At 43.2% G+C, this 14,241-nt stretch overlaps 1 protein-coding gene across 3 annotated transcripts in view; it reads left to right on the plus strand.

The window, feature by feature from the left end:
* The window catches only part of LOC135396653 (intermembrane lipid transfer protein VPS13B-like), a 107,968-nt gene that overhangs the window by 34,198 nt on the left and 59,529 nt on the right, over positions 1-14,241 (plus strand). For all 3 annotated transcript variants that reach the window (XM_064627742.1, XM_064627741.1, XM_064627743.1), the window contains exons 20-25: positions 5,864-5,978; positions 6,432-6,655; positions 7,646-7,988; positions 8,042-8,238; positions 9,704-9,930; positions 13,079-13,551. In XM_064627742.1, coding sequence (XP_064483812.1) covers positions 5,864-5,978; positions 6,432-6,655; positions 7,646-7,988; positions 8,042-8,238; positions 9,704-9,930; positions 13,079-13,551 — 1,579 coding nt within the window. The remainder of the gene's footprint in view (positions 1-5,863; positions 5,979-6,431; positions 6,656-7,645; positions 7,989-8,041; positions 8,239-9,703; positions 9,931-13,078; positions 13,552-14,241) is intronic.

Below are 14,241 nucleotides of genomic sequence, written 5' to 3' on the forward strand. Positions count from 1 at the left end.
GCCTTAATCATAACCAAGGCCCTCTGTTTTCTGCTGCGGCAAATTTAAAATTCTGCGGCACTGACTTGTAAATTCCGCGATTTTCCGCGGCGAGCAGTTAACAGCTGCATGAAATGGGAGACGCTTTATTTTCTTGGATAATGTGGGAACAAAAAATATGTTATAAAATTACAGATTCAAAGCACTGTTGTGGCTCAGCATTACATACATGATATCTTGTGTTCTCATCTGATGCGGTCTGTCGCCTGAAATCATTTTATACCTGCTGAAAGATCTTTCAGCATCTACAGAGCTCATAGGAACTTTATAGGAAGGAGTTTACAATACATGCCCTGAGGAAGTTACATTTTTAGTACACCCCTTTTTGTTCTTGGTCTGTAGCCATTATTTAAAAGTCTTAACATCTTGAAAAGCGAAAAATCAGGACGAGGATTTGAAGGGAGACCAGAGCATATATGCCAGCACCCTGTGTCAGAGATTTCAAGCGCACGTCAAAAGAACCCCAGGTTGTCCAAATTATCCGCAGTCCTACCCTGCAGCACGTGCAACATGTCCGCCACATAGCGCAGACAAACCTTATGTGTAACATCACAGTACCATTATTACTAACATCTTGAAGGCAACCTCCCAGATATCAAATCAAAATCTGCCACTGCTACCGCTAAACTGCATACGGGAAGGATGCCGCCCCTTCCTCAGGTGAAGTATACACAATAAACTTGGGCTAATGTTATCCTCAGCTAAACTACAATCTGTCTGTTTTTCGTGCAGCATAAACAATTTCGTAAAGAAGGCTTCAATTTTGTAGGGGTGGCTTCACCTCATGTACGGAAGCGTCAGGTGAAGCCCACTTTCGGGAGGTGTCGTTCGTGTTCGGCGAATAGTCGAATTATCCGGAAACCCAAATATCGGGTATTTCAATTCGCGAATCGGATACTACGAGTGATTGATATTCGATTCGAATTTGAGAACTCTAATATCCACACACCCTTAAAATAAAGGATTTCGTGAAACTCTGTGCCAAACGAAGGATTCCGCGATTCATTCCGAATTCCGCGAAATCACGGAATCGCGGAAAACGAAGGGCCTTAATCATAACATACAGAGCTCTAAACTTGCCTAGGAGCGCAGTATACTACACCCTGGAAAATAAACATAGAAGGACAAACACAACAGGAGCCTCACGACACCCAGTTGCATACTTCAATAATGGCAGTTGAAGAAGTGGAAGTTGTCCAAGAGGTTATCACAGGTGTGGTAGAACTATGAAGATACTGATAAAAAAATACTGAACTAATTGAATGAAGCCACGTCTGCTTGACAAAGAAGCAGAAAACGGAAGTACTGGAAGCATAACGCTTCGTGCTTTGCTTGGCGCTCAAGAACTATCACATATGGTCAATGTTAGCTTCTCAGGCTCTGCTTTAAAGTTCCACAGAAGTCATTTTTAACACCCAGTTTTCTTCCTATCAAACCGTTAAGCTGGCCAGTAAGATGCACCATGCAAAGTAATTTACACCACAGAGTCATAATTATCGCGGAAATTGAATTTAAAATACGCCGCAAAAAGCGACTGTGCGCAACGGTGGTGAAGAGCAGTACCAGCCTGTGATCTGCCTGGAACCTTGCGCTGACGCTATAAGGAGAACGCTCGCTGATTGGCCTAGAGAAATGTTGTCTGCTACTCCGCTGTCGTCTGCTACTCGGCTGTTCGGGGTTCTGATAAAGCCTTTCTCCTTGCTCGGTAATGCTTCTACCGCTCCTTCTATCCCCAATTCTCCGGGAAAACTGGCAAAACAGGTTTATGGCGGCAAAGGGACAAGGCGCTGACCCCCACTGACCGGCAAACCAGAACGAGTCTCCTTATGCCGTCATCGGTGACGTGCCATCATACCTCCTCATCCTCGTTATAGCTGGAATGGCGAGTTAAGGGTGAAGGTGCGGAGCTATGTTTATGTGAGTTTTTTTCTGGGAAACAAATTGCACACATCAAAACCTTTCGCGCTACTCGGTATAATGACACACACACTTTCATCCGATGTCTTAATCTGAAATTTTTTTGGATGGCCCTCTGTACTCCTTTAAGGGGGTACGTGGGGATCAACTCGCGAAAAATGACCAAAAAACGGATTTTCTGGAAATAACATTTTTGGTGACAAAAATCTGTCTTCTATATGATCCCAAAGTATTTTTGCTCAAATCCGCCTAAAAGTGCCCCGAAACTCGTTTTTTCTGAGGCATGGTAGCAGGCAATATCGCAAAAATCGTCTTTTTTCAAACAGCCAAATCTCGGGAACGACATCACCGAGCACAGGTCGCACAGTCCAAGTTCATTTGGAGTCATCGTTAGTGTTGCCGGTGGTGCGCCGTGGGAGTACAAGCGTCGTTGACTTTTGTGTCTGGCACTGAGCCAAAACTTAGGCTAATTCGTGAGGATCTCGACCATTGGCATTCCCAGGGTTTTCTCCAAGGGGTTTGCCCAAGTAGCGTCGAGGAGGTTGGGGGGGGGGCAAAGCTTGCAGCCCTCCCTCCCTCCCGCGCTCAGTACGCTCATGATCTCAACCCTGAGGAACTGCAGAACCCCTACGAGCATCTGTTTTACGAAGCTAACAATAGCTAACAAGCTAACAAAAACATTGGACAAGGGTTTACTGCCTTGTCAGACTTTTGATCAAAGGCAAAAGCAGCCAAAGTGCATCAAACAAAGCGCTATGATGGCAAGAAAACCTCTGCACAAAAGGACACAAAAGACTATACTGCTGGAGCCTTCTAATTTGCAGTAAAAATAGCGTGAAACTTTGTGCTTCATTTTCTCAAAACAGCTTTTCGCTCTACCTGCTCTGCTTGTGAAACTGATATCTCCGTAACGACTCGGCCTATATTGATGCGGTCTGTTTTCTTACAATCACTGAACATTCCTAGAGGTCGTGACATTCTTATTTTTTCAGGTAAATCAATTTATAATTTATGTTATCGTCATATGTTTCTATGGTAGATGCGTCAGTTGCGACCGCAAGCAGAAAAATGAAAACAAAAAATTGTCATCGTGGAAATTGAAAAGACTAAGAATGTCACGACCTCAACCATACATTTGGGAATACACTCCAAGTTCAAGCTGTCTTCTATCACATTTTTCAAGCTCTGCAGGCCTTTCACAAAATGCAAAGATTTGTAATTTGTAAAAAATTGTAAAAAAAAGTTTTAGAGATATCATAATATTTTTTTCTGGTTAATTCATTTTGAGGGCATTATCAACGATGGTGCACATTTTCATCATAATCTATTAAGAAAGAAAAAAGTTTGTGTTCATCCCCACATCCTCTCTTAATGCCCACAGTTTACTACGTTGTGTTAACATTGACCATTTCAAGGTGCACGTGAAAGCACATGTTCCTGTGTTAAACTGGTTAAAGGAGAATAACAAAGACGGTTAAGAGCATCAGCTGTTTACTATATACATTAAAAACAAGACTTTCGTGCAGTAGGCTGCACTTCTTCAGGTTGGCAGTAGGCTGCACTTCTTCTGCAGTTCTTCAGCCTACTGCACGAAAGTCTTGTTTTTAATGTATATAGTAAACAGCTGATGCTCTTAACCGTCTTTGTTATTTTTGATTCTGCATCGCCGGAAACTTGCACATTGTTTTTCTTCACGTTCTACGATGGTTAAAGGAGCACGGAAAGACTCGAGAACAAATATGTTGGGATAGCTAGAAATTATGATTACAAGCCCTGGGACACACATTCGCAAAAAAACTACGAGTGCAGCACGTAATCCTGGAGTGCAAGGGAGCTTTCATTCTTGTGGGTCAGAAAACCTGCTGCCAGTCTGCGACGTCATGTGCCTCGTCAGTACTCAGCCGAGAGCCCCCTTTTTTTTTCAGTCTTATTTCGCCCCGCCCTTCCTGCATCTCGATTGGTCGCTCTCACTAGCAGATGTTCCTCGGTGGCTGATAAAGAGTCCTCTGCCACGTCACGAGACGCGAGGAACGGCTGGGTGAGGCCCCTGCCGCTGCGCACTCTCTTCCAAAGCAATTTTCTCAGTAAATTCGCACTTCCCAACGGAAATATCTTTCTGCGTGGCGGTTTGACGGGACTATTTTGACGTGCGTGACGGTTTCTGAAGGTAGTATGCTCATATGATGCAGTAAAAAAAATATATGTTCCAAGTGCCTTCCATGCTCCTTTGAGACAGGTTAAACTGTGGAAGTCTAGTGTAATCAGAAGGAAAAAGGGCAGCATTGAATGCTTCACCTGCTGACATGTCATTGACCAAATTTTCAGCAGGTTTCAGAGTTGCAGTGCTGCATACTAAAACACAGAACGGTGAAGGTGATTCTTGTGAACTGTCCCAATTCCAGAAAAGATAGCCTGATTAGCTTTATGCAAACAGACCTGCGACTTACCTCAGAAAAAATGTTTACTCGCAACTACTGTTTTTTTCTGCAAGTTTCCATCAAAATGCACAATTCAAGTGCCAAATACTACAGTCGACCCGCGTTTATCCGGACTGCCTCGTTTCCTGTGAAAATGTCCGGATAGCGGGGGAACCGGATAAGTGAAACACGAAAATCCAGAGTGATCCTAAAAGGACATCTTTATTGAGCATTACACAGAAAACTATCCATTGTCGTCTGTTTCATTCTAATACACGCATCCAGTTCTTGCAAACCTTTGCTAACAGCATTAACTTGCGAAATATTGTTTTGTTGCTCGGAAAATACTAGCGCTGTTCTCAGTGCCACATGCGGATTTTCTACCGTCATAGCTGGTGCATCCCCGCATTCATCATCAGATTCTTTTTGAACACTATCGGAAGCGACGACACTGACGATGTCGTCATCTGCGATTACAGCGCAGGAGTCCTCGTTGCGGACCTTCTCAGTCTGAAATGACCAGTCAGCTGAGTGGATTAACGTGCAAAGCCGGAAAGGGAGAAAATTCTTCATAGCAACACCGTCTTTGTGTCAGTAAAAAGGAGGCCACAACCAGGGTCCTCGACCTCGCTTGACTAGGTGTGAGCCAAGTGTCATTCCTGGACAAAAACCGGATAACTGAAGCCGATTATTGGGTATTAGTCACTTCTGTTCCCTGGAATTCTCGTCCGAGTCCGGAAGCTGAAGTCCGGATAAACGAGGGCGAAATACATGGGGAGAAATCCGTCCCCATGCTATTTTGTCCGGATAGCGCAGGATCCGGATAAACGAAGTCCGGATAAACGCAGGTCGACTGTAATTACTTACACAGCAGCAATTTTAATCTAGCGAAGAATAGTAATAATCTGGAATGTTGAATTTGGTGCCTTTCGTACCAAGTTAGTGACAGTACATTTTCATGCAGATTATCACCATTTGATTCCTTGAGCATTACATTGTGATTATTTTTGTGGGTCATTTGATTGGTTTTTGATGTGGTCTTTGTAACTCTATGGATTTGTCTATACTTCGTTGAATTCCAACATATAGGTGGATTTTAAGAGATCCACTGTAGAATTGATTTTAAAGAAAAAGGTCATGTGTCCACCTACACATGCAAAAAAGGTAACCACATTTACTCGTATAATTAATGCAATTTTTTTTACAATCGGGGGAAACTTAGCTCCATAGAGGGACTTAATTAAGTGCACAATTAATTATGCAAGGGAATCGTCGCTTGCACTGTGCTACGGTGGCTGTCGCCGTGCTGCGTTGGTGGCGCTGCTCGAGTCAGAATGCATTATGTGAGCGTGTTAATTAAATAAATACGACACATTAAAACAACAAATTTTTTCTGCTAATACCATTATTGATGTATTTTCAGAAGAAAGAAAACACAATATTATTGGACTGTTGTGTTTGAAATGGGTCACTCTCAACTTTGTCTTCAGATATCTGGGTTCAGCTGGAAGTGGAAGAAGTGACAGCCTCACTTGACATTCAGGAGATCTACTCCAAGGCAAAGCTCAAACTGGCTTCATTCAACATCAGCTGCTTCGAGAAAAGGTACTCACTGTTTTCACGGATATTTTTTATACCTCCTGCCAGTACGTAGAACATTGATACATAGTTCCTACTCATCACCTTGATGACCTGGAATAGTGATGTTTCATTGGTGTACTCAGTACAGCACTCAAGAAGTGTTATACTCCTGACAAAACACTCATAACACAAACAAAAAGCAAAAGCAAAATGTGAAGGCATTGAAGTTTTGCTGACCACAGATCACTTCAAGTTTCTGTTTCTGGAATGTCAGATTTTTCAGCACATCCCATTTGGTGATAGCTTTGTGTTGATGCATGGATGTTGTTTTTGTGGAGGAACATTTTGTAAGACTGGCCAGTAGAATTTGGCATGAAAATGTAGCCACAGTCACAAATACTGGTGAATGCACTCTTCATGTTACTGGCATATTCAAGGTGTGCTGCGATTACTTTTCATTATTTTTTCCGATTGTAGCGCTTCCGAGTCATCCTCCTCGTGGGTACCTGGGCCATATGAAGGAGTTGTTCTAAGCTCATCTGACAAGCTGACATGCCACACTCTGGTGCTGGGAGCCTCTCGCACGGCCAACAAGGTCGCAGTAGCCTCTCCGGGAAATAAAGGGAAGGTGACAGAGTTCCTCAACTTCACCTGGACACGAGCCTTGCAGGCACATGTCAGGAGAAACATCCACAAGTCTCGTAAGTAGGGTTAGAGAAATATCTTGTCAGAAAATTTCTTTATTGATATTGCAGTCTCTTGGCAGACATGACATTAGTGTGTTGCAAGATGAATTTTACAAAGTGCAGAAAGGCACAGAAGTCTACATTTATACATTTATACATTAGAAGTCTACATGTCTACATTTATAATACGGTGCCTAGTCAAAGATAGTTGTTCACACAATAAAACTATGAAAGGAAAAGCTATGCACCTTACAAAGGGAAGTAATTACATTGATTGTTTGTGCATCTCAAGTTCTGAAATAGAATTTCTAGAAGCCTATAAAATGTGTGGCTATGTCAATCTGTTTTAGTTTCTATGGAAAACAAGTCTGAGCTACTGACCGCTGCCAAATCAAAAGAGAAAACTGATAATAATTTGTGGCATTACACGTACATCACGAGGGAACTGTTATCATGAGCGGCACACAGAGGTGGTTGGTCGGTGGATTAATTTCACTCACTCGATGATTCCTTTATGAGTGTGGAAGTTTCAGGGCATGAAGACAAAACAATCTAGAGAGCATCGTACCGACCACCAAGAACATGCCGTTCCTTGAGGGCCATTGAGGTGTATTGAAAATAAATAATACATAAATAAACCAAATAGACTATAGCAGGCTGATGATCAAAGGAGAAAGAAGTAGCCCAAATCCAGAAAGTAGCCAAAAAATCCCATGCTTGCTATTGCTTGAATTTGATTCACAGCAGTCCAAGAGTAGCCAATGTGACACAAAGAAGCCAAGTTTGGAATCCTAGAGCCCAATGTATGGTCTTATTTTGAGCTAGCAATATGTTCTGAATTCTTCCTTCTTTTTTTCTTCTATTGTGTGTGTAGCAGAAAAGTGGGTGGGTGCATGCCGGTGCATAGTTCTGCCGACACGGTACTGTGATGTAGCCTGTCGTTGGAAAGTGTGTGGCTTTGCATACGTTGAAAAACTAAGAAAACATGTATAAAATCCTCTGCAGGCAAGGACTTCACTCCCCTTAGCGAAGCAGAGCGAAGAACTCATTTGTCATCATCAGTTGCCTCTGCATCCTATCTGAGTGAAGTGGATCTGCAAATGTCCCCCCTCGACATTGTTGCTCGTGCTTCGATCATCAGCCTATTGTTGGATATTTCTCGACCTGTGAGCGAAGTCTGTCAACTCCTCTCTCCGATTTTTTCCCCCGACAAAGAAGTTGATCATTCATCAGCTCAGCCAGTGGGATGGAACATCAACAGTGGCTCTCTTCCATTGTGCTACTTGAGGACTGGGACAATTCGTGTCTTCTTGCCTCAGTCGAAGGCTGACTTGGTGGATAGCTCATGGTAAGCATTCTCTCTGTGTGCCTAGCCTCATTTAATGTGAGTAACACTTTCAGGCAGGGACTGGACACCTGCTTAGTGCGCATAGGGTCTGTGTTGCTGAGTCCACAAGTGGAAAATCCGCTCTCACGAAGGATCTTGCGAGAAGACCTCTTTTCATGGGCTCAGGAGCACCGCCTCCTGGCTACACTGGGCTCCAACGTTGAAGACCGCCAGTACCAGCTGGACCTCTCTGATTTTTCAGTTTGTGCACGTATGTTACTCTTAGAGTCTTATGTAAACCAATCTTTACCCCCCCTTCTCCCGATTTGCATCACCGTGAGTTAGGGTAAAACCTGAAGAGCCCCAAAAGTGATCTGCAAAGCCAAAATGCAAATTCATCCACCAATATGGGCACTGGAGAATACTAGTGTGCGTTCCTAAACCTACTCAAATTACTCTGGATTAGCATTCTACTTGAGGCAGTGTTTCAAAGCTGGGTCGAGTTGCTCGATAACATCAGTACCTGCGTTCCAAAATAAGGTCGAGTAATGAGAGTTAACTCGATTCAACTCTCCTCTGAGGGTCAGTCAGGGACGGGTAAGACCGAGCAGTGACGTCACTCCAGCAGCGTCTCCTCTTTTTCGGGGAACTTGGAAACGAAACTTAGCCAGCGTACATTGGGAATAACTTTCCAAAGCTAATCCCTTCAGGACAGGGTAGGATGGGATGGCTCATCATAACACCATTCGAAAGCAAGCAAGCTGGTACATTGTTTCAATGCGCATTTTGTGACTTGGTTTTTGAAAGTGAAACAAAGAAAGATTCACTTTCGCAGTTTGGACAGTAAGTTTTACTTTTTTGTTTCCTGGCACAGGCGTGCATTTTGTGTTTTGCATGTGTGTTTTATATTCCATGCACATCAGTTATGTAGTCATCGAAGCAAAATTCACGTCATGTTGTATTGTTCTTTTTTTTTTCATTTCAAGCTTTCTAAGCTGCTGGAAAAGAATAACGATTGCTTACTTTTACTAAATCTTGCTACAGTATTTTCAATTGGGACTGTATATTTGTTAGCTTTATCGTGTTATTTTATTTTTAGGAACGATGTAGCCATCCTGTAGGAGGTCCATAACGTCTTTTCACCCATCATCTCAGAAAAAGACGCTCGCCTCCATGCTTACTCGATGAGAGCATAACATGCGTTCCCAAGCCTACTCTATCGGCTAGCTGCTCTATGGTCACATGGTACAACCCTGTCACGTGATCTACCCAACTTGGGAATACGTTTAGGAACACACCCCAAGCGCTGTGCATTCAGCACAGTCACTCAGCACCTCGAGCAATTTTTAGCCAGATTTTACCCCATTTAACAGCTTCTGAAATAGAACTTGATTTTTGTCCCCAGTTTTCAAAAAAACATAAGCCAAAAACACAAGTGTCTAGTCTTTCCACATTTTCGTTACAGCAACAAAAGCTCTTCTCGGAGTCATGCTGTTGTCCTGTTGTAGATGTAGATGTAGATGTAGATGTAGATGTAGATGTAAATGCAGATGTTGAAGATGCAGTGTAGTGGGATTTGGGGAGAACGCTAGTCATGTTACGTGCATGGAGCATGATGGTAGTAAGGGTACAATCCCACTTGGTAACTAATGGTAGCTTGTCCACTGAAAGGAACACTTCCTCCTAAACATGTATCTCATGACACCATAATGCATTGCCACACTTGTTCAATGCAGTGACTTGGAGTGACATGCTAATGGAGGCACAGGCAGCTGCTGCAACTGGTCATCCATGCACAGTTTTAATGGGAGAAAACCCAGCTTTTGAGTGGAATCGTCAGCCATCAGGGGTGGTAACAGGGGCATCTCAGAGACCAGTCCCACTTACTCCAATTTCTTCGTCATGCGATTTGCGAGCCATACTTGCTCCTGCCATCATTGCCCCGGATGGTGATTCGGCCAAGGTGAGCACATGTACTGTGACACAGCTGATTGAAAAGGAAAACATCTACCTCAGTGGACAGAGCTCAACATCACTGAGTTTGGATCATAACTATCTGCCACACGTGGTAGTTTTCTCTTGCCCTCGAGAGAAATAGAAGTGGTATATTATCCTTGCAGTTCATTTTCATTGGTTATTGCTGACACCTGAACTGAACTATATGTTTCTGGGGGTGTGCTGGAGGTGCATATCCTTGTCAAAGACTCATGTTAATTCAAACATAATATAATAATAACATAATATCTTTATTAACGTGCCCAAGAACAGCCAAAGCCTTGGTATTGGCGCACGTAGATGATACAGGTACCCAGTAAACCATCTACATCCCAGCGATGTCCATGTAACATCCTGAGCGTGACATTCGGATATCCCAGGGAGGTTCGCACAGAGCCTATAGACGTTCCACATCCACGGGACGTCCCACTAACTCAACTAATGGACATTCGGACATTCAGAGGATATTGGCGCCACCAATTGCGATCCGTGCGCACAAACACATATTTTGAAATATTTTGCGAGAGTTTTGGTGGTGGTGATGGTGGTGGGGTTGGGGGGAGGTCGGCACCATTAACGGACCCGTAACTATAGAGAGTGGCCACCACATAACTATTTCGTTCCCTGTTTCCCCTCTGCGCCCGTTTCTGGTATTTCCCATAACGGACACAGAGCGCGGCGGTTTAAATAAAGCAAACAGAGAAATGGAAAAGCTCACAGTCCAAAGAGCTTCGAAAGGCACTAGCATTCCCTTTCCAAGAGAAAACAAATACTATATATTGCTTGTCGCACGAACTTCCGCAAATTCGAGAGTACTGCTCGCCTCCGAAACAAAACGGTGGGTGAGCTGTCTAAGTATAATTCGATTATATGCACAAAAACAACAGTCATGTGAGTAGTTGCGTGTTGTATTAACTCTGCAACAAGGTAATGCCTGTGTTTCTTACTCCTCTTGGTCTAAGACAGTCAGTAGGTTCAACGAAAGTCAAATTTGAGAGTGCCATAGAATTCCGTATCTCTGCCTCTTTAGCAATAAGTGCTCAATGTATCATAAACAGTCAGTTTTGGAAGGAGCAAAATCCTGCAATCTTGCACAGGACCGCCCTTTGTTTCTGAGAAACGTCATTCAGCCCCTGTTTGCACATACTTTTTGGTTCGTGATGCGATCACCTCAGAATATCCAAATCTCGATGTACCCAAGAAATTCGCTTTGGGACGTACAGGGGATGTACCCCCAGACTTGGATATCCCCAACAACTAAAATATTTTGAGGAGCCAGACTGGACATCCATGTGACGTCCATGAAACATAGCTAGAGTTGTGACATCTGCGACATAGTTTGGATCCAATCACGAATATCCCTGGGACGTACATAGGATGTCTCGACGTCGACACATTTTGGACGTCTCCAGGATATTCGTGGTTTACTGGGTAAAGACTTACACATACGTATACACATTATGCACACACAAAAACATATCTAGCAACATATTCAGGAACATAACAGAAAAATATTCATATTGATACATACAGTACAGACATACAGTATATGGCGCTAAAAAAAGAAAAAGAACTGTACAACTTCACATGCTGTTGAGTGAATGCCAGAGGAGAGTTCTAAACCTTTGTATGGGAGTTAAAGATATCAATAATAATAATAATAATAATACAGTACACTTCCATTAATGACTTCTGATAATTCATTCTTATGCTAAAATCGATCGAATTCGGAGGTCCTGTGAAACGGCCATATGTTTCTATTGATAAAAAAGTTTGTTATTTCGAACATGAAAGCAGTGCATATCGTATTATTCGACCGACGTGTCCGCGAACAAGGCACCCACGTTGCCCAATTTTGTGCCACCCACGTTGCACCACACATAGCAACAGAAAAGTTCGCCTTAAATCTCAGGTGGCATATTGGTAGATGGAGACTTAATAGTTCCAATCCGTACTGATAACCACTAGTTTTAGTGCATCGTACGCTATTGTCTTTGCATACGTAAGCGATAGCGTTGGTGGTTCTGTGCACGCAGATGACGCACTAAGACTGATGCACTAAGACTCAACCCATTTGGTGGCGGTTCCAGGCGAGGAGGAAACGTCTCCTTTCTCGTTTTTCCGCTCCGTTTTTGTTTCACATTTCACCCGGTTTTCGTTCAGGATCGGTTGGTGCAACAAGAGTCAGATATACAATGTGCGGTTGGCGAGGTTCTATGACTTCATGGAAGTGGGCAACATTGTTGTTGAACATCCTGCCCGCGCACGATTGCGGGAGCGAAACTGGAGACTATTTTGCCAAGTGTGCGTGTGTGCATGCGCTCTATGTAGCATGTTTTCGGATGCACATTTGAAGCGTGAATGACAGCAGACGAACGCATAAAAGTGACACTGACCTCGTTAATTTATCCACCTATATTCATTAATTCGACCTTTGGCTAATTCAATGAAATTTCGCGTTCCCGTAAGGGTGGAATTAACGGACGTTTACTGTAATACTTTATTTAACCACAACTAGTGATTTGGACCAGTGACAAAAAGCCACTAGGTGTGGCTTGATGAGGTCACTGGCCCCATACAGCAGCAGCAACATACAATACGCATGTACATATCACATTACATTGAAAAGATAATACCATATAAGATATGGTAAGGTACATATGAGAAAAGGAAACCATATCACACACAACACTTGTACGACAAACATGTACATTGGTGATATATGGCGGCAGTGCCATTTGCTGATTGCCTATTATATATATATTTCGTAGTTTTAATGTATTCAAACATATTTCTAATTTTTGTTTTCCCATTACATTTTCGATGCAGTGATAAGCTCCTGATGAGACGACGTGTCTTCGCAATTGCGGTTGACAAAAGCAACGATAGTGTGTCACAGCTCCACCCAATAGTGGCTACATACGACGTAGAAGAATCGCAATACAGCCAGTGGCAGTACTATTTTGAGCGCGCAAAATTAATGTGCAGCGCGTGCCCTGCCTAATATTGCCGATTCAAATGTTCAATAATTCAAAGAAAAATCTGTAGTCTTCGGGGTTTGAATTAACGAGAGTCCACTACCAACGAACTAACGCCTACATGTATGTTCTCCACAGAAAGCACTTGTGTGTGCCCACTCGATAGAAGCCAGCATTGCTTGCGACCTCCACTGCTATCTAAGCCTCGAGCAGCTGTACCTCCTCTTCCGCGTCACATCGGAGCTAACCTTAGCTCTCAAAGACCCTCAGCTCACATCTCTGCATTCTTCTCACAATGACCATCCCTCCACATCTAGTGTGCTCGATATGCGTGACAGTGGGTTGGACAGTGACCTCTCATTATCTGCTGCTGTGTCATCTTCCCTTGGGCACCACAAGCTTCCAGTTGAGCCTATTCAACATGGATTGGTTCCACAGTCACCAAATGTGTGCTTTGCTCCATTTGATGTTCTGCTCACTGCAAGAATGGTGTCATTGACACTTGGTTCGGTGGAGAAGGCGCTGAGTGAACCTGAGTCTTCCGATTTGACTTCTAAGGTGCGAGACCATTCATCATCAGTGCCTAGTGACGATGACGACGATGACTTGGGGTGAGTGTTAAGATCTAGTATTAACTGGTTTCAGTTGAGGGTCTTTAACATTCACGGTGATACTGGAAACAAAATTAGCGTCCATCGGAAAGTGCTCATTCTATGGTCGAAAGATGGAGTAGATTCCTTTTTCACAACCACGTCTGCTTTTGGCAGTTGGAGCTGGTGACATGGTGGTGGTCCTTCACACATCAAAAATTTAACTTTGCCGCTTATATTTCAGAGCAAGTCAACTGTTATTGGACAACTTCACCCACAAATCTATAGATGTCTATGAATGACTTAGGTTGGCACACAATGCCTCCAAGCCACAGCATAGTGCACCAGCATGCTCCAAGCTCTTGCTTAACACAGATCTTATTGTTATTATATATCTCTTGCTTATATCACATTGCAAAAACACTCATCTGAGACAGCATGCTTAAAACACATTTGCATGCTTTTAAAACAAAGTTGCAAAATATTCACGTTAACAAAACATCCAACCTCCCATCTGCCTGTTGTCAGTTATTTTCTTATCTGTCCCACTCTCAGTGTGCGGATCTGTTACTGCTGTTGTTATGTTGTGTTGTCTCGGAGTATAGAGGCATTGGTTATGGCATAATAATGTGCTACAAATGGCTCTGGAAAGATATGGCAGGATCTGCCCCCTAGAGCATAAATTAAGCATTGGCCTGAGGTTAGTAATGC

Source organism: Ornithodoros turicata, chromosome 6, assembly GCF_037126465.1.
Source record: "Ornithodoros turicata isolate Travis chromosome 6, ASM3712646v1, whole genome shotgun sequence".
NCBI lineage: Eukaryota > Metazoa > Arthropoda > Arachnida > Ixodida > Argasidae > Ornithodoros > Ornithodoros turicata.